We start from the raw sequence: 20,492 nt of genomic DNA on the forward strand, positions 1-20,492 counted from the left end.
GGTATGCACAGGGGAATGGCGACAGAAAGAAGAGGAACCAAAGGGAAACAGGATGGTGCAGCCGATCCCTAGGACCGTGCACCGAAGTTTCAAAGAAAAACAAACTAAGCCAGAACTTCTAAATACCCTAACCAGCTGTGCCAGGGGTCTGTGTCTGACATACTCCCTGAAATGAACTGAAAAGACATTTTTAATAAAAAGAATTGTTTCCTTCAAGGTCATATTGTGCCCCTCCCCAGGTTACACAAACTGTTTGGGTGATATCAAATGAATAGATTGAAACCATTGCTTTCTTTTTTAATAGTGGTTAGGATGAGAGAATTGCAGGAAATTATGACCCGACCCAGAGAATATAACCCGAATTTTAAACTTTTTTGGGAGGGCTGGGAACGGACCATGGGGGAACCTTAAGGAGGAAGTCCCATTCTGGGACGTATAAAGACCTACACCTAACCTCTTTGTTTAAAAGAACCCTCAGAGTCTGTGAGATTTTTAGAAGATAACCCTACTCAGGCTGTATGACCCTAAGCCTAACCTTTTTGGGGACCTGATAAAGTTTATGACAAACCCTGAGGAGAAATAAGCCTGCTCTGGGATGTTTGAAATCTAAAATTTAACATCTTTATTTAGTCAACCCTCAGGCTTTAAAAGACATTTGTGAGACCCCTAGAGGAAGTAACCCTTATTGGGCCACATTAAAACTCTAGGAGATATTGTATTCCTCTAATTCGGTGGGACAGAGAAGAAAAGGAGAAGCTTAGGGATCATAAAGCCTAGTTAAATAAGAGAAACTATAAATGGCACATAAGCAATCTGCTTTCCTTGTTTTTGGGCCTTCCGCTGACCGACAGGGCCAGACTCCTGGCTTTATTAGGGTGAGTGCCTTCCCCCAAACATTTCCTTGTGATTGAGATCGCTGTCAATATGGTGTGCATTCATATTGTAAAGCTAGACAGGTGAAGAGAAGTGGTATTGTTTTTTCCGAGGGTGCTTGAATGCATCACAGTGATATCTCCTGGGGGGGGGGGGGGGTCCCTTTCTACTTGGTTTTTATATTGATTACTTATTTATCATAATTTTAGTGATTTTTTTGTCATATGGATTTTTATTTAGTTATTAATGTTCTCTATTTAGGTATAAATAAGTGAATCTTGGTTTCAGTTCAGACCTCGGGTTCTCCCCCTTGGTCGGCGACAGTCCTAAGACTCCCTCACGGACCCCACTCCCCTAACCAGTGACTAATTAGTGTCTCGGTTTTAGTTTTAGTTCTTTTTTATCCCCCCCCCCCCCCTTATTTTCCTTTTTTCAGATTTATTTTGATATTTTGATTAGTTTTGTTACTGAACAGTCTCATTTTATTCACACAGATGAGATATCTAAGTAACACCCCGAGTAGAATGCATGACAAGGTAGGAGTGACACCACACAGTTTTAGGATTTTTGTTTTTGGTACCTGAGAGGAGCATGTTGCATGGGAGCACAATAGGCGTTCCCATGTGACTTAATGGTAACCTATCCTGGGAGAGGCCCACAGGATTGGGCGTCTCTCAGGAAATGATTTAATCCCTCATTCTCTCCTGGCCCCAGTAGCATGTATCCCTCTGAGGAAGCAGGAGATCCGCAAAATGTCAGAAACGCGAGACCAGACCAGTGGGAGAAATTTTGGGTGGATTAGATCGAATGTAGCGGTGGATTTAGATGTGGATAATGATATTCTGCCTGCTTCTCTGTGTTCTCCCTCTGCATGCTCTGTGGGTGCCGCGGGTTGTGACCCCCCCCGGGCCGCTCCTGCTGCGATGCTCCTTCAGGCCCTTTTTCGTCTCCTCCAATAGGCGAGCAAATGAACATGGAAGCTCCACCCGTGGAGGACGCGTCCGCAGCGAATCAGCAAAAATGGTTAAAAATCAAAACTATTACTCAAACAGGTGAAGAGGAAGTCGGTGAAATGATAATCGAGGTCCCGCAACAACATGACCAGGCGGCCAATATGAGCAGTGACTCGCTGGACCGCACAGATCCCGACCATATGAAATTAAATGTAAATTTCCACCTGAGTGAGGACGGCAGGGAAGGTGACGGGTCTGCTGACGATTTTAAAGCCTTAAGGCCAAAAAATGCAAGCGATGGAGCACCTCCAGGTAGATTTGACACGGGACGAGGAGATGACCGGGCGAGGTGTCGGAGCGGGGAATGGCGGGGTCGCGTGGCACACACCTACATACCATCGGGCGCGAGCAAGCCTCAAGTTACAGGATTGGAAAATTAAAGCAAACAAGCCTATGGTGTTTGGGGAGAAACTCCACTCCCCCACCAGATTTAACTTGGTCTTCCTCTTCTAATATTTTAAATTTATCAAGACTCTTTACTCCGTCTGCAGCACAAATAAGCTTATTAGAAAAGGGCCTGACTTTCATTCCAGCGCCATAAAAATTTTCACGTGAGGAGTTTCGCCGGGACCTACATTGGTACCATAGAAGACCGAAACTACAAGACTTTTTTGAAACCGACAACTTCCACAGGGATCCCTTCGTCCTACCATCTGTGTGGGAACTGGAGTGGGGGGCGTTGAGCGAGTCGCTCAAAGAGCTAATAAAAAAAGATATTCGGTTGTTCCACTCGTTAAGGCCGCAGGTGGGGAGGGAGGGTAGTCTTATGGTGGAGGAAGAACGGGCGCTTAGAGAATTAAAAGTTAATCAGAACATCGTGATTAAACCGGCGGATAAAGGCTCAAAAATTGTAATTATGGACAAGCAGCAGTACAGACTGGAAGCCCAGAGACAACTGGGAAATGAGAAATATTACAAATGCATTTCAAATTCAATCCAGCCCGAGGTGCAGCAGCAAATTAGGAGGATTGTCCACTCACTACATCACAAGAGTTATTTCCACAAAACAGCGCGACTATTTCTTAGGTCCTGATGATCCCCACCCACGCTTATCCTATTCTGAGATCCCACCTGGAAGACCTATAGTCTCCGATTGCAGTGGTGCAATACATAACATCTCTCAGTACACTGAGAGCCCTCTCTAATAAACATCCAAGTTATCTTAAGGACACGTATCATTTTTTTTTAAATTCACAATAGATATAGACAGTCTGTACACTAATATCAATACATAGACAGGACAGTCGTAAGTAACATCTTTCAGCGGTACCCGGATGCTGTGCGCCCTGACGCGGCAATTCTCTGGCTTTTGGAGATTTGTCTCGTCAATAATGATTTCCAATTCGACAATAGGTTTCATTTGCAGATGGAAGGAACGGCTATGGGCCAGAGATATGCACCGTCCTACACAAACATATATATGAGCGAGTGGGAGACAGAAAGGCGCTGGCCAAGTGCTCATTACAACCGGTGTTTTATTTGTACTTTATAGATGACATCATAGGCGCATGGGGTCACAGGGAGGATACGTTCCAACAGTTCGTACACATCTTGAACACACATCACCCGTCTATAAAACTTAAGCAGGAGCACAGCGACTCTGAAATCAATTTCTTGGACACCACGGTCTTTTTTGAGGATGAGAAGGATGGCAAGAGGTTGCATGCAAAAGTTTATTTAAAACCCACCGACACGCATGCGCTCCTCCATAAATTATCACCCGCCACACACATTTCGAGAAATAGTGAAATCTCAAATATTGAGATTTTACAGAATAAGCAGTAAGGAGGTGGATTTTCGCAATGCTACTTCCACATTGTTTAGGAGTTTGAGGAAGAGGGGGGACTCACGCTCTTTTTTTTGAGGAAGATACACAGGGAGACGCTCTCGGGACTTCGTACGCCTAACGCATGGACACGGGGTGATTTTCGGGAGGGGCGGGGTGGCGCAGGAGAGCGAGTTGATGCTCGGCGGATGGATACTGAACTTGGGACTCCTTTTAATTAAAACACCATCGAGGACATAACGGGAGGGGAGAGACTTTTGCCCTTTGTTAGTACTTTCCACAAGAAGTACACGCCATTTCTCAGCAGTATCCACCAAAATCTTTGTGAAATGCGGACCTGGGGGTATGCATTCGAAGCGCGGATGATCAGAGGCTTAAGGAAAAACCAAAGCTTGGGTGACCTTTTGGTTAGAGCTAAATTGGAGGGGAGGGTAAACGAACCACCTGACACATTGTTGCAGTTTTTGGTACAGAAGCACATCATAAGTAATCTGTACAGTGGAGCCTCTTAGGCGATTAGAGGGAAATTCTCTTTAGAGATACAAAAAATGTAATTTATGCCATTCAATGTAACAGGTGTGGGACGATATATGTGGGAGAAACTGCGGTTCATTTGAGAGCGCGGCTGCAACAACATCTATATGCCATTCATGCAGCGGAGTCGCGTACTTTAGTGGCCACCCACTTTAAAGAGCATGCAGTGGGGGCTCTGATTATCATGGGCTTGCAGGCAAATCCGCGATGGTCGGTCGGTCAGCGGAGAAGAATGGAGAGGGGTTGGATAGACAGATTCAACACTTATGCTCCATTGGGCCTGAATGTACAGTGGGGCAAAAAAGTATTTAGTCAGCCACCAATTGTGCAAGTTCCCCCACCTAAAATGATGACAGAGGTCAGTAATTTGCACCAGAGGTACACTTCAACTGTGAGAGACAGAATGTGAAAAAAAAAAATCCATGAATCCACATGGTAGGATTTGTAAAGAATTTATTCGTAAATCAGGGTGGAAAATAAGTATTTGGTCAATAACAAAAATACAACTCAATACTTTGTAACATAACCTTTGTTGGCAATAACAGAGGTCAAATGTTTACTATAGGTCTTTACCAGGTTTGCACACACAGTAGCTGGTATTTTGGCCCATTCCTCCATGCAGATCTTCTCGAGAGCAGTGATGTTTTGGGGCTGTCGCCGAGCAACACGGACTTTCAACTCCCGCCACAGATTTTCTATGGGGTTGAGGTCTGGAGACTGGCTAGGCCACTCCAGGACTTTCAAATGCTTCTTACGGAGCCACTCCTTTGTTGCCCGGGCGGTGTGTTTTGGATCATTGTCATGTTGGAAGACCCAGCCTCGTTTCATCTTCAAAGTTCTCACTGATGCAAGGAGGTTTTGGCTCAAAATCTCACGATACATGGCCCCATTCATTCTGTCCTTAACACAGATCAGTCGTCCTGTCCCCTTGGCAGAAAAACAGCCCCATAGCATGATGTTTCCACCCCCATGCTTCACAGTAGGTATGGTGTTCTTGGGATGCAACTCAGTATTCTTCTTCCTCCAAACACGACGAGTTGAGTTTATACCAAAAAGTTCTACTTTGGTTTCATCTGACCACATGACATTCTCCCAATCCTCTGCTGTATCATCCATGTGCTCTCTGGCAAACTTCAGACGGGCCTGGACATGCACTGGCTTCAGCAGCGGAACACGTCTGGCACTGCGGGATTTGATTCCCTGCCGTTGTAGTGTGTTACTGATGGTGACCTTTGTTACTTTGGTCCAAGCTCTCTGCAGGTCATTCACCAGGTCCCCCCGTGTGGTTCTGGGATCTTTGCTCACCGTTCTCATGATCATTTTGACCCCACGGGATGAGATCTTGCGTGGAGCCCCAGATCAAGGGAGATTATCAGTGGTCTTGTATGTCTTCCATTTTCTGATGATTGCTCCCACAGTTGATTTTTTCACACCAAGCTGCTTGCCTATTGTAGATTCACTCTTCCCAGTCTGGTGCAGGTCTACAATACTTTTCCTGGTGTCCTTCGAATGCTCTTTGGTCTTGGCCATGGCGGAGTTTGGAGTCTGACTGTTTGAGGCTGTGGACAGGTGTCTTTTATACAGATGATGAGTTCAAACAGGTGCCATTCATACAGGTAACGAGTGGGGGACAGAAAAGCTTCTTACAGAAGACGTTACAGGTCTGTGAGAGCCAGAGATTTTCCTTGTTTGAGGTGACCAAATACTTATTTTCCACCCTAATTTACGAATAAATTCTTTACAAATCCTACCATGTGAATTCATGGATTTTTTTTTCACATTCTGTCTCTCACAGTTGAAGTGTACCTCTGGTGCAAATTACTGACCTCTCATCATTTTAAGTGGGGGAACTTGCACAATCGGTGGCTGACTAAATACTTTTTTGCCCCACTGTACCTGCATGAGATGCGGGTTGTAAAAACTCTTGTTTCTCTTTGACCTAAAGGATCATACATGTGGGTTGAGAGTGTTGTTTCTTAGAAGTCTCTTGTAATAATTGCCGGAGGTATTGTGAAAATGAAGTATAATGAATATATGGTACTAATGAATCCATCAAGACCCCAAGGTGAGGGAAAGGGAGGGGAGGTGCGGTGGATGACCTGCTGTGAAACTCCTGAGCTCAAAGAAGCCATAGGTATATCTATAGAGGTATAGTTGACAGAGGAAGAGTGTGAAATAAATAAATTAGGAAGCTTTAATAAAGAAAATGGACTGAAGGCCTGCTGTTTTGATGCTATAGGAATAGAGATAAGGGGATGGGAGAAAGTGGAATAAACATCAAAATCGCCCTTAACAGATTTATTTCACGGTATGAATTTCATTGGAGGGGAGGGCAAATCAACCACCTGAGACACTGAGGCAGTTTTTGGTACAGAAGCACATGATCAGCAACCTTCATAGCCTCGTGAGCGATTATGAGGAAATTCTCTCTGGAGATAAAAAAAATGTGGTTTATGCCAAACAGGTGGATGATATATGTAGGGGAGACTGGGGCCCGTTTGAGAGTGCGTTTTTCAACAACACCTATATCCGTTCGGCGGAGTCGTGTACTTTAGTGGTACAGTGGTACACCCACTTTAAGGAGCATTGATCATCATGGGTTTGCAGGTTAATCCGGGGTGGTCGGTCGGTCAGCGGAGAAGGAGGGAGAGGGGGTGGATAGAGCGACTAAACACTTGTGTTCTGTTAGGCCTGAATGTACCCATATGAGATGTGGATTGTACTTTTTTTCTTCTTGAATTAGAGGACCACATATACAGTATTAGAAATTAGAAAATATATTCCTTTTTTAAAATTTTTACAGTTCAGTAAGTTACTTTTTTTTTTTTTTAAACGTTTAAGCAGGATTTTACCTCCCACCGTCCAAAGACATGCAGCTTGTGGGGATAGGTTAATTGATTAATCCAAATTGTCACTAGGTGTGAATGTGCGAGTGAATGTGAGTGTGAATGGTTGTCTGTCCCTGTGTGTTAGCCCTGCGACAGACTGGCGACCTGTCCAGGGTGTACCCCGCCTTTCGCCCTATGACAGCTGGGATAGGCTCCAGCGCCCCCTGCGACCCTGAAAAGGATAAGCGGAAGCGAATGGATGGATGGATGGATATACAGTATGGGTGAAAGGGGTTGCTTTTTAGTTGTCTCTTGTATTGGTTGCCTGAGGTATTGTGATTATGATATATAATGAATATGTGACACTAATGAATCCATCAGGACCCAGAGGGGGAGGGATGGGAGATGGAGTGGATGACCTGCTGTGATACTCCAGGAGCCAAGATTGGAGGACCTGCCCGTATATTGGTGGTTTGTCTGTTCTTAATCTTTGTTCTGACCTAAATAAAGGCATAGGTTACATCCATGTGATGTATGGTTAATAGACTAAGAGTGTGAAATAAACAAAGGAAGCTTCAAAAAAAGAAAACTGACTGAAGGCCTACTGTTTCGGTGCCACAGGAGCAGAGATGAGGAGATGTGAAAAACCACCACAAGTGCTTCATGTGAGAAAGTGAAATAAACACCAAGAGAGCCCTGAACAGACTTATTTCATGTGTATGAATCTACCAAAAAAAAAAAACAAATTAATTAAAAGGTTAAGGATGTGAGAGCTGTTGTGAGAAATCCTAGTAAACACAGGCTCCCTCCACAGAAACTGCATGGCATTTGGCTGACAAATAGAGTTTAAATACTAACAGTATGTTGTTATATTCGGTGATTTACTAATCACATGAGTTTGGAAATTGCAATTTTTAATGAAAAAAAATAAAAATAAAAAACTAAAATCAAGAAGTTCAAGAAATCTGTGGCTGAATCGCCTCCAGAGAGTGTTGGGGAAAAAAAAAAGGGGGGGGGGGGGGGGGGATGAACAATATCAGTAATACACAAGAATGGTATGCACAAAAGATGACGAAGAAGAGGAGGAGAATGGTGGTAGAAGGAAGAAGAGGAACCAAGGGGTAACAGGATGCTACAGCCAAACCCTTAGACCGTGCACCGAAGTTTTAAAGAAATACAAACTGAGCCACAATTTCTAAACACCTAACCATAACCTAACTGTAACCCTGACACTAAAACCACATTTTGAGTCTCAAAATTCTCTTCAAACTTGTGGGGACCAGGATTTTGGTCCCCACAACGACTGTTGGTCCCCACAAGTATGTCTAAACAGGTACAAACACACACACAAAAGAATTATTATTTTTTTCACCTGTTTACTGAAACATTCCAATTATAGTTATAATGGACATGGACAGTGTAGACTCTCAGCTTTCATTTGAGGGTATCCACATTCGAATTGGATTGATCATTTAGGAGCTTCTGCTCCTTAACATGTGCCACCTTCTTTTTATAAGGGATCACAAGTAATTGGACACTGGACTGAAAAAAAATTCCCTTCTTTCATGAGAAAGAAAGAAAGCACTGGTGAACTTCAGTAACGCAAAAAGACCTGGATGAAGACCCGTGACTGTGTGAAAAATTGATGACACCCTAAACCTAATACCTGGTTGGGCCACCCTCAGCAACAACACCTTTTTAAAAAAAATAATAACAATAAAATTAAATTAAAAAAACAGCCCTGTGGAGGAATTTTGGCCAACTCGTCTTTGCAGAATTCAGCCACATTGGAAGGTTTTCGCACATGAACCACCTTTTTAAGATCATGCCACAGGATCTCAGTCGGATTCGGGTCAGGACTTTGACTAGGCCACTCCAAAGTCTGCATTTTGTTGTTCTTAAACCATTCAGAGGTGAACTTGCTGGTGTGTTTTGGATCATTCCATTTGTGGATAATGGCTCTCACTGTGGTTCGCTGGAGTCCCTAGGCTTTAGACATGGCTTTATAACTTACTTCATTTCTCACTTATTCCTGAGTTTCCGTGGATCGCAACATGATGTCTGGCTTTTGAGGATATTTTGACCTACTCCACTTTGTCAGGCAGGCTCTATTTAAGTGATTTCTTGATTGAGAACAGCTGTGGCAGTAATCAGGCCTGGGTGTGGCTAGAGAAACTGAACTCAGTTTTCCGAGATGTGATACAATATTTTTTTCCCCTTAATAATAAGAAGCGGCATTTTGTGTCTCCTTTGTGTGTGTATATATAGTTTCTTTTGTTTGTTTGGGTTTTTTGTTTTTTTGTTTTTTAAAGGGAAAAGCAGGACCTACCTGCACTTGTTGAGCCAATTCCAGCTGTGAGTACAGAACGACACATAATCTTGGCAGCATATTTCAGGAACTGAGACTTCCCTGTACCTGGGTCACCAACCAGCAACATATGACACTCGCCTAGAAGGAGCAAATCATGAATACACACATTTCACAGAGGGCCATTTGTAAAACACAAAAAACAACATAGAGGCACTGATTTGTCAGAGTTTACATTCTGTCACAAGACAGTCACAATTTTAATTTTCATGAAGCTATTTAAAGGGCCCGAAAAAGCAACATGGGTCTGTCCTCCTGTGGGCTGACCATCTCTGTGGCCCCTCCTGTGGGTGGTGAGCCCACAGGTGGCCTCAAAATCTCATCATTGCTTTTTGAGGATGATGTGATTCTCTTGACTTCATCAGGTGAGGAACTTCAAGCTCACACTGGAGCAGTATGCAGCCAAGTGTGAAGCGGCGAGAATGCGAGTTAGCAACTCCAAGTCTAAGTTCTCAGTCGGCAAAGGGTGGAGTGCTGATTCCAGGACACGGATGAGTTATTGCCCCAAGTGGAGGAGTTCAAGTATCTGTTGTTCACGAGTGAGAGGACAGGGGAGTGCGAGAGTGACAGACTGATTGGAGAGGTGTCTGCAGTGATACGGATGCTATGCCAATCGGTTGTAGACAAGAGAGACCTGAGCATAAAACGAAAGTGGTCCATTTACCAGTCAACCTATGTTCCTACACTCTTGTTGCAAGCTCTGGGGAGTGACCAAAAGAATGAGGTTCCAGACACAAGCAGTAGAAATGAGTTTACTGCAAAGCGTAGCGGGGCTCTCCCCTGGAGGTAGGGTGAGGGACTCAAAAGGAGGTGGTTCTTCTGACATCTGACTAGGATACCTCATGGACTTCTCCTAGGTGAAGTATTCCGGTTGTCTTACCAGGAGAAGGCCCAGGAGGAGGAGGTGGCTGGGGTAAGGGAAGTTTCAGTTTTTCTGCTCCAGCCACAACCAGAACCCAGATGAGCAGCAGAAATTTGATTGATGGTTGGTTCAAAAGAAAATGAACTGCAAAGGGCCAGATTCCACTTCAAAGGCACAGCTTAGAAATGTTTTGGGGGTTTTTTTAAGTTTATTTACTGGTTTGTAGGAGTCATTCTTTGCAGATACTTAAGAATATTAATATGTATTATTTAAAAATTTAAAAAAGAAAAATTGCATACCCCTAATTTTGGTCCCAGAAGAATCTATTCTCTGAACTCCCCCAGCCAAGACCATGGCCACTGCCAGTTTAATTACATACATGCCAAAAACCTGTGGACACAGGCTCAATAAGATATGGTTCCTACCTACAAATAAGAGAGAGGGAAACAAAATAAATGGATATAGAGCAAGATACACAAATATAATAGTCTTACACAGTAAATTATACATACCAGCTATAGGATTATGTTTGTAGCTATTCCAGAATTCTTCAAATTCTTCCTGAGCATCCTTTACAAGCTGTCCAGCAGCAGCCTGCTGGTTGTTTACCTCTATATTGTTAGCTTTGAGGACCAACTCCACATCACAAAGTGCACCATCATAAAAGGTTTTCCAGCGCAGACACATCACTCCATAAACAGTGACATCATCTCCTGGGAGCATACAGTCCAAAAGCCAATACATGAGATTAATTATTAAAATTTTATTTTCAGTTCTGATTTTGGCAAAGTAATCATAATACAACTACCTTTGTTGCATCGTTTTTCACTACAAACATCTATTAAGAGTTAGAAAACATACATTTCCAGCACTGATGTGGATTTCCAGTGACAAACTTATGTTTGCTTTGCTACTCATTTTAAACTCAACTTGCCTTGAGCCACAAACTGTAAGCTATCAGGAGAAGCGTATCTGGACAGTTCTTACACATTACTGTTTCTTACCAGATTTACAACTGTCGACGAGGTCATTCTCCAGAACTACCAGTAAAGAACGAGGAATACTGCCCACTGAAAGTTTCTGCACCTGTTGTAAGATGGGTACAATTCGATAAAAATGACATTTTACGCACTCAGCATGTGAAGTTTTAACAACATAACTTAACGCTTTAACTATGTTTAGAAATTTTTAAAATCAATACATAAATTAATTAAATAAAATCAAGAAGCTCATGTTTAAAAGCCTAACCTGCTCTTGAATTTTGATCTCCTGGTAATCCCTGCAAGCAGCAGGTTCAGATCCTTCAGACAGACAAGTGAATTTATATGAGTTACAGCTATCGGGGTTAGGGCAGGCTACGGGTGGGACAAACGTGTAGAATTGCTCAAATTCTGCCTGCACTGTGAAAACATGACGACACTTTGTGCACATGTAATCACGCTCATATTCCAGAACCTACGAGAGGAGGAAAAAGACACGGCTGTCAGTAAAACTCAAAGAAACCAAAGTGGATCTGCGTAAGGCTCTGCTCCTTGTCCAAACACCACCTCAAAGTTTACAAAGTGACTTTTTGTGTCTCGTTGAATTTTTAACTTGCATTCAATTTTTTAATCGAATAACTGTTTCAACAGTTAAGCTTAACTGTAGAAGGCTTGTTTGACATTAAGAAACATTTACACATAACTAACAATGGTCATGAATAAGAATAAAAACTGGAAGTTGTCTGTAGAGAGGTGTGGTTTTGGCTAAGCTGCAGAGGAGGCATGGAGCAGTGGGTTTAGGGTGGGACGTCAGGGGAGGCTAACCCACACAGCTGTTCTCAATCACTTTTTTTTTTTTTTTTTTTTTGCCTGTCCCGTTTGGCTCTTTTGCCATCAGAATTATTGTCTAAAGGCAAAGAAAGATGCCCAACGGATTTACTTTACCAAATTGACCATCCCAGCCTTGCCGTAATGGTCCATTTGATTCACCTTTTATTGTTTATTTTATTTTCACTTGCTGAATACAGGACAAATTTGATTGGGGGAAAGAAGGGGAGAAAGAAAGAGGGAAAGAGAAACAGCTGAGAAGAGGGACGACGGGGGAGAAGGGCAAAAACCAAAAACCAACAGAATGGGCAGAAAATTTTTTTTAAAAAAATGCATATATCAATCACCTGGATCACCTGTTGAGAAAGAAAAAAGAAAACAAGCAGAAGAGAACAAGAGTAATAGAATAAACAGCATCACAATGATATATGGGAATATGACAGTAAATACTAAATATTAAACATTATTGTGCAGCACGTAAGATCGACAGAACACAGTGTGCTTTGAGGTAGGAGCCAAAAAGGGTGTAGTTTGTGGGTGTGATCACCCGTGTGTACACCTGTGAGCATGGACGCGCTTGTTTTTTTTTTTAAAAAGGTTCCTTCATGTAATGATCTGCTAGAGGGTGTGGGGGGGCCACTGCCCCGTCCTCCAGGGCATGAAGCAGGTATGGAGGAGATCAAAACTCCAGACATCCAGAGGCCCCCAGAACACAAGAGACCAAGGAAGACCGACAGAGGGGCAGCCGCGCCACTGTCCCGGAAAGAGCTGAGGAGAGTCCCAGATGAGGGCTCACTCAGCAGCCGCGGAGCAGAAGCCAGGGGGGGTTGCAGTGACGCGCCCGTGAGCTCCGCCGGCAGCCAGCCGTGCCTGAGTGACCGAGCCCCAGGCCGAGAGGCCGGGGGCACCCCACCTCCGAAGTGGCCCGAGCGAGCCCCAGGCTCCAGGTCCCGATAAGCGGCCGCCAAGGAGTGAGCCGGTGTGTACCTGGACGCCCATCCCCGGACACAAAGAACCACCAACGCACCGACACCTGAGGGAGTCCGCCACTGGCAGGGGAAGTAGTGGTGGGGGGAGATAGGCCTCCAAACCTTGGAGGGCCTGAGATGTCCCCCAGAGAGGTGGCGTCTGATACCCAACCTGACATATAGACACAGACATACAGGCACACAGAGATACAAACATCCATTCCCATCCTCATGCTCTCATATGCACTTACTCCACACTCAACCAACGTGGAGACAGACATAAAGAGACGCTGTACACACGATCACACTCCCCAAGCGTACTCTACGAACCGGGTCTAGGTACCCTTGCCCCTGGAGGGGGGAACTGCACCCAGACCCAGGTGGTGTTACCCTTTTCCCTGCGGTGGGGAGAGGCAGACCGCCCCGACTCCGCAACAGCAGGGAGGCCCCACACTCCAGACCGCAGTCGGACGGCCAACTCCTCCTCCTAGCCCCCCCGCTCCAGCAGGCCGCAGAGAACGGGGGTGTTCTCAATCACCTGATCATGCCTTCCCCATTTCAGTAGGATGCCGGGACCTGACGGGAGGACAGCTGGGAAGTTGTACAAACCAAAAAGTGTGCTGTATGTATAATATCAATCGACTTGCAATGCTGTGTGCTTCGGGTCTTTTTGTCACAATGATGCCGAAACCCAGTCATGGGATGATGGACCGCAACCTATTCGGCTGGTGGAAGTGCTGGCGAAGATGGTGGTGGAGCTAGCCGCTATGCATCAGTAGCAGGCTGCAGTGCATCATCTGCAGAGCAGCACCTGATGGTTCATCTAACCCTTTTCCCCTCTACAGACACCATCCTCCACTCACCGGGAGCCGCTGGGGCAGGAGTGTTGAGTGCGGGGGGGGGGGGCCAGGACACGTCTGCTGGGAGCGCCCACAGACGTGTGAGATAGATGTTCCATTTTGCTGGCCCTCCAACACCCTCCTTCGGTCTAAGAGGTACGTACAGCATAACGGTAAGGTGCGAAGGGGGTACATGCCAGTCTATGGTGGATATGGGTTGCACGCACACCCTGGTCTACCAAATCCTTGGTGGACACTGACCCCCTGTTAGGGCAGTGTGTGGGGATGCATTCACAACCAGTAATGATGTGTAGTGTCTGCATTGCACTAAGCGGTGACGTGGGGTCATCGAACACTGACTCTGGCCTGGAGGAGACGGCAGGGCCTTCTTGTGATGCCTCATCAGCTAAAGAAATTCCCTCCATGGAAGACTTCCCACTAAAGCAGTCTTATGATGACACTATATGCTAGGTCTTTGACCAAGTGATAAAAAAATGATGGTCACATGTTGCACCCTGACCTACCCAAAAAAGACGGGTTGTATCAACTGGGTCCTTTCACAAATATTTAATTCAAATATTGACACGATGTGTGGGCGTCTAAATCTCTACTCCACTATTAACTGGTGGCTTATATGTATACTGCTCATGTTTTTTGCAGTGTTGGAAGCAGCATTCCATTTAATTGAATAGCACATGTACATATATGAAATGCTGTTACCTTGGCAATACTGGTACGTATTACAGTACCAGTTACAGACAAAAAGTGTCCTACATCTCTAGTCCTAGGAATTGTATCTCTTGTCAGCTCTGGGCACACTGGCAGACCTGGACACAGGAGAAAAAAAAAGTTATGTGAAGTGACTCAAACAAGCAACAGTGAAGAGCAGCAACGCTCGAAAACCCTCAAATGTGGCTGTATTACAACAATTCTGCAAAGATGAGTGGGCCAAAATTCATCTACAGTGGTGTAAAAGACTCATTACCAGTCGACACAAATGCCTGATTGTAGTTGTTGTTGCTAAGGGGGGTGACCCCGAAACGGTCACAGTAGATGGCTGTTTCCCTGAGCCTGGTTCCACAGACAAGGGGCCTGAAAGCTGAAGGCTCTAACTCCCATACTGCTTTTAAACTGGACATGAAACGCTACAAGTATAAAGGGTAATTTACACCCTGGAGCACTGCACTGAAAAACTGATACTGATGTAACACTGTCTGTGAAGCTGGATTTAAGAGAGAAATGCTGATAGAACATGTTTAGTGCCATCTTGTGTCAGTACAAAACATGACGTGACCAGCTTGGTTGGTTGTGGTCAATAGACTTTAGTCTAACATTACTTTATGTTAGCTAACTAGTGACAGAGCCGATAACTCAGGTGGCTCCTTATTTTTAGTCTTATTTTCTACTAAGAGGGGGTCAATTTTGTACTACCATTGGCTGTAGCAATGAGTTTTATCTTAGGAAACCAAGGATCTACTGTCCACTTTCACTGCTTGTCTCTTAAGCAGTCAATAGTTCTTTGTTGTTTGGCTAGCTGCACTAAAATGGGAGAATATAGCTGTTAGCTGTAATGTTCAGATTTATAAAACTAGGTACACCATATAGGAGATGCAAAAACTAAGTGCAAGCACATAAACACTAGATCAGGCGTCTCCAACTCCAGTCCTCGAGAGATACTGGCCGGCAGCTTTTATATGCATCCTTGTTCCGACACACCTGAATCAAATGAATGGCTCGTTACCAGGCCTTTACCAAACTTGATGGCATGCTGAAGAGGTAATTCAGCCATTTGATTGATTCAGCTGTGTTGGAGTAGGGATGCATCTAAAAGCTGCAGACAGTAGCTCTCAAGGACTGGAGTTGGACACCCCTGCATTAGATATATACATAATTCCAGTTTTGGTTATTTGGACAGCTTTACTGATATAACTGTGGGGACTTGGACTTAGAGCTTAAGGCAACAACTAACGTACAGCTGCACGCTGAAATCTGGGAACTAAGGTTAAAAACATTTTGAGTGTCATTCTCTAATATATTTTTCTTTGTGACGGCATAACCATGTTTCCAATAGTTGGAATTCTGTTTCCAAGTTGGGATTCTGTGTAAAATTTTGATCTCTGCCAAGAAGGTTATATTTTCAGTACCATTTGCTCCATGTGTGCCTCTGTGAATACAACAGCTCAAAAGGTTTTGAATGAATTCGAATAAAAGTTTGCAGGAGTACAGAGTGGGGTCATTGCGTTAAAATGTAGCTTGCATTTACCAGCGTCTTCAAGGTCAATTATTAGTCGAAAAAGTAATGTGCCGAATAAAGATTTGAAATAACTGACTTCTCCTTCACAGTCAAACTGATCTAAATGTCAAAGTGATAATAAGCCTATATTGGACTCTCAGATTCTTACTGCCACTGTTTGCATTGACAACATATAAACTATTAGAAAATGATATTTGGGGATTCAAGGTCAAATAGGGTCAAACTGGCAATATTTAGAAAATCATATGAGAATTCTAAATATCACATTATAGTTTTCAACTAAATACATCACATTTGACCTCACCTTTACATTTCAGAAACAAAAGGAACATATACAAACTAAAATTGGAAGTTAATACTCCCCAGAGAGATTGAGCTACCAAGGCAGAGGTTTGTACTCAGAGTGCTTCTTGTTTTTAATATAACATTAACATGAAATATTTTATATTAATATAAACTTTAATTTAATTTGAATGCACCTGCTAAACTATCAAACTGGGAAATTGTATTGTTATCTTTATTAAAATGTACACATCTGATTAAGCACTCAAACTCTTTATGCAGACAAAGAAAGGCAACTATTCCTAGTTAATTAAAATAACAGTTTATCCAGTTAAATATTTTAAAAATCAGACTGATATAAAGGCTTTTTCTTAGCTTCCTGAAAAATACAATAACAAACTTGGTCACCATCTTTAAAAAAAAAAAAAAACTGCTTTTGAAACTATGTGCTGCTTTCGTAGAGAGTGACCGGATCTATAGCATAGATTTATAACTCAGTTTATTTAGGCTTGACAGCATTTTGGTTGACATAGACACACAATCCAAATTGAGAGCTGTAACTAGTATAACTGCATGACTAACCTGTGATGCGAGCATGAAGAGTGTGGACCAATCTCTGGTCTTGTTTTCTTTGCCCTTCATTATGTTTGAGTGAGCCGTCGTCTGTTACCGCTTTGGCTTTTCTGTTTAATACTTTATCAAATATAGCCAGGATATCAGTGGGATATGCATTGAAATAGTCCCCAATCTGTGGGAAGACAGTACAATAACCATGACATTAGTGCAAATCCACATTAAATAATGAAGTGTAAGTACGTCAAAATAATAAATGAGTGTTTGGATAAGAAATACTTAGAGGCTAAATATTCAAGAAAGAAAAACAATGTTTCAAAATGAACTGCTCACTGGATTCCAATTTAGAAAATTCCTTTTGAATAGTTTAACTGCATCTGTTAAAAATATATAAATAAACATTTTAAGAAAATTTTTCTTAAAATGCAAAAATTAAAAAAACCCAAGTACAGACATGTCAGCTAAGCCATAAAATAAGATACTTTTTGTCTTTTTACCAGATGGAGCATCATTGTTGAGAAACAAATCTGATCATGTGGGCCTGATCATTTTGTTAACATATTACTGTTCGTTCTATTAAAGACGAAAGGATGAGATCGCAGGTACGAGTGGCGTAAATGAGATTTCTCTGAGGGTTGGATGGATCCTTTACCGATACGGTGAGGAGTTCAGTCATTGGGGAGGGGCTCAGAGTACAGCCACTGCTCCTCCACATTAAAAGGAGCCACATGAGGCAGTTGCCTCCTGGGTAAGCTGTTCCAGCTGGACATGTCCTACCAGAGGAAGGTAGGACAGGGAGAGGGAGGTTTGGGCTTCCCTGTTTGGCCTGCTGACTTCAAATAAGCAGAAGAAAATGAATAGATGATTTATCGTTTTGTTACTCAAGCTGTCTGCCCTAATCTTAGTATATCACGTTTGCAATTTATTTTAATAATCTGGTGCCAAAAAGCAGCACTCCCCGCCACCCCAAAATAAGTTTTTTTTGTTTTGTTTTTTAAACTATGCTATCAGTTTTCAATTGATTGCAATATCCTCTAACTATACATAGTAAAATATCTTTGTATAGTCAATTGAAAATTAATTAATTTTAACATATTTAATTTCACTTTGGTCCACTGTAAAACCATATCTCCTTTATTAAGATATGGGATAGTAGCATTTAATGTTTAAATTTATCCAGTTTAAACAGCAATATAATAATTAACTAATAAGTAACCACTCTGTGCCCTAAGTCCCAAAAGGATTAATCTCTTGTCTCATGTTCGACGGTGTTCCTAGGGATGATTTTTGTGTATAAAAAGATTAATGAACTGAAGAAGACCCCTTTTATATGAGCGTTCACAGAGGCTAACCCAGAAAGCCCGGCTTAACAGAAAAAAAAGTATCCCCACCGTCAATATACCCTAACTAAGACAAATAAAACTTTGATGTGAAACATTTAAAAGTGACAAATATGCAGAAAAGGAAGAAATCAGGAAGCAAATAGTTTTTCCACATGCCATTTGTTGATGGCATGATGAACTATACTCACAAATAGTGTTTTCTGGCAGTGTTCCTAAGCACATGCTGACAGTGCAGGGCCACCTGATGGCCTAAAGATCACAAGCTTCCAGACTTGTCACACAAAGACTTCTCCTGCTCCTCAGAATTATTTGATATTATGTACTGTATTATAAGGAGATATAAAAAGTCTATATTCCATAATTTGTAGACATAGTGTTTGGCGGATGAATGGTGAAACCCTGCCCATGTTTATTTCTGAGAAACATTAGCTCTCCAAGCTCTTTTCAAACCCAATCATGTTACTGACCTGTTGCCAATGAATCAAATTAGTTGCAAAATGTTTCTATGATTGCTTCACTTTAGTATCATTTACTTTTCCAGCCTTTTTTTCTACAGTTCCCAACTTAAAATGTTAAATTTGGTCAGTTTAAACATTTGATATGTTTTTGAGGTGCTTTTGTGAATAAATGTGGGTTTGAGATTTAGAAATCATTGCCTTCTGTGTTATTTAAACTTTACACTCCAATGCCCATCATTTTAGGAACCGGGATTATAATAATACTATTCTGAGTTTAACCATGACACATGACTTTTTTTTTCTTTTTTTAAACAGACATACAAATCTCAAGGAGCTTACTTTATCTATATCCCAAACACAGAAACCTGTGTTAACATTACCTCCATATTGGCCTCAAACAATGTCATGGCATTAACCACTAGAGGGCGATGAGTGTCTTCATTATCTTCAGTCTCTTCAATAAGTTGAAGAATGTCATTGTGATGATGATCTGTCAGATAGGTTTCAAACACCCGATCAATCAGTGCCTCCTGTTCCGGGCTTATCAACATGATGCAACAATTTGAATCCCTGCAAGAACATAAACAATGAAACTGACGTTTATAAAGACTAATGTTACAAACACGTTGTGTGCTGGTCTTAAACATCATTTTAAATATTCCATATCCATGTGCATTCACAGTTAAAGATCTCTCTTTATGCGTGCTCAGCAGTCAAACAAAGATGTTAAGCTGCTGGCTAGCTGCACACAAAAGACATGGAATACAAACGTGGACAGGTCTATTGGCAGCAGAGTGGCCCACTCTCAATATTAATATTAATATTAAAAACCCGTAACGTTAGAAAATATGATTAGGTTAAACACATAATTGCAACACAGCTATTGCACATTTAAAGAAGCCGTGTGGGAGAGAGGAAACAAATAAAATTCAAATGCAATACTGCTCTATTAGAAGTTATCACCTTTGTTCTAACTGCCTAAAACTGCGCGACAAAGCAACAAATAATGTTCCCATGTCTTCCCGGTGCTCATCAGGCAAAGACAGAGATTTTAACTATAGACACTCCTACTGTCTACCCGAGAGTTACAAAAGGCACTTCTTTGTAATTGGATTAGTACACGTCAGTCACATTGATTTCAAACAAAAATACCACTTTACATGTCATCTATTAGCGTAAACACCCTGCATACTAAAAGTTGTATAACAAGTTTCTCCCGCTGATAATTACGTTCATATCCTGTCTCGCTGTAATAATGTAAAGGCTCACATACCGTTTGTCAGACACACGAACATTTTCTAATAAGAAACCCACTTGTACAGCCACAGCGACTTGTGCTGCGCGGGCTTACAGCTGTCTTCTTCTACGTCTAAACTGGCTTCTGCTTCTTCTTCTTGTTTGTAAACGGTTGGCAAACAACAAAAGAGTTTGTCATTGCCGCCAACTGGTATGGAGTGTGTATCGGCACATTCTCATGCAGGAGTTTGGAACGGTGTGTATGGAGGGCTACAAGTGCCAAAAGGATATAAATAAATAATTACACAGTTAATTTAATATTTCATTTATTAATAATGAAGGTAGAAAATAATAATTCATTAAATATTGATTTATTTCATTTGAAACATTAAATAAATGTGTTTATTTGTAATTTCCATAAAATATTGACATATTTAGTTCAAACATTTTGACACTCCTGGCGCTGA

The 20,492-nt window shown here is 42.3% G+C and overlaps 1 protein-coding gene across 1 annotated transcript in view; it reads right to left on the bottom strand.

Moving 5' to 3' along the window:
* The window catches only part of mcm9 (minichromosome maintenance 9 homologous recombination repair factor), a 39,034-nt gene extending 18,867 nt beyond the window's left edge, over nucleotides 1-20,167 (bottom strand). Inside the window, exons 1-9 of the mRNA XM_080882265.1 lie at nucleotides 20,063-20,167; nucleotides 19,170-19,359; nucleotides 16,998-17,163; nucleotides 14,600-14,706; nucleotides 11,513-11,719; nucleotides 11,269-11,350; nucleotides 10,777-10,977; nucleotides 10,564-10,689; nucleotides 9,364-9,483 (exon numbers count right to left, since the gene is read on the bottom strand). Coding sequence (XP_080738391.1) covers nucleotides 9,364-9,483; nucleotides 10,564-10,689; nucleotides 10,777-10,977; nucleotides 11,269-11,350; nucleotides 11,513-11,719; nucleotides 14,600-14,706; nucleotides 16,998-17,163; nucleotides 19,170-19,340 — 1,180 coding nt within the window. The 5' untranslated portion in view covers nucleotides 19,341-19,359; nucleotides 20,063-20,167. The remainder of the gene's footprint in view (nucleotides 1-9,363; nucleotides 9,484-10,563; nucleotides 10,690-10,776; nucleotides 10,978-11,268; nucleotides 11,351-11,512; nucleotides 11,720-14,599; nucleotides 14,707-16,997; nucleotides 17,164-19,169; nucleotides 19,360-20,062) is intronic.
* Nucleotides 20,168-20,492: the final 325 nt, after the last annotated feature.

Source organism: Rhamphochromis sp. 'chilingali' (genome assembly GCF_963969265.1).
Source record: "Rhamphochromis sp. 'chilingali' genome assembly, chromosome: 5".
In the NCBI taxonomy this organism is placed as follows: domain Eukaryota; kingdom Metazoa; phylum Chordata; class Actinopteri; order Cichliformes; family Cichlidae; genus Rhamphochromis; species Rhamphochromis sp. 'chilingali'.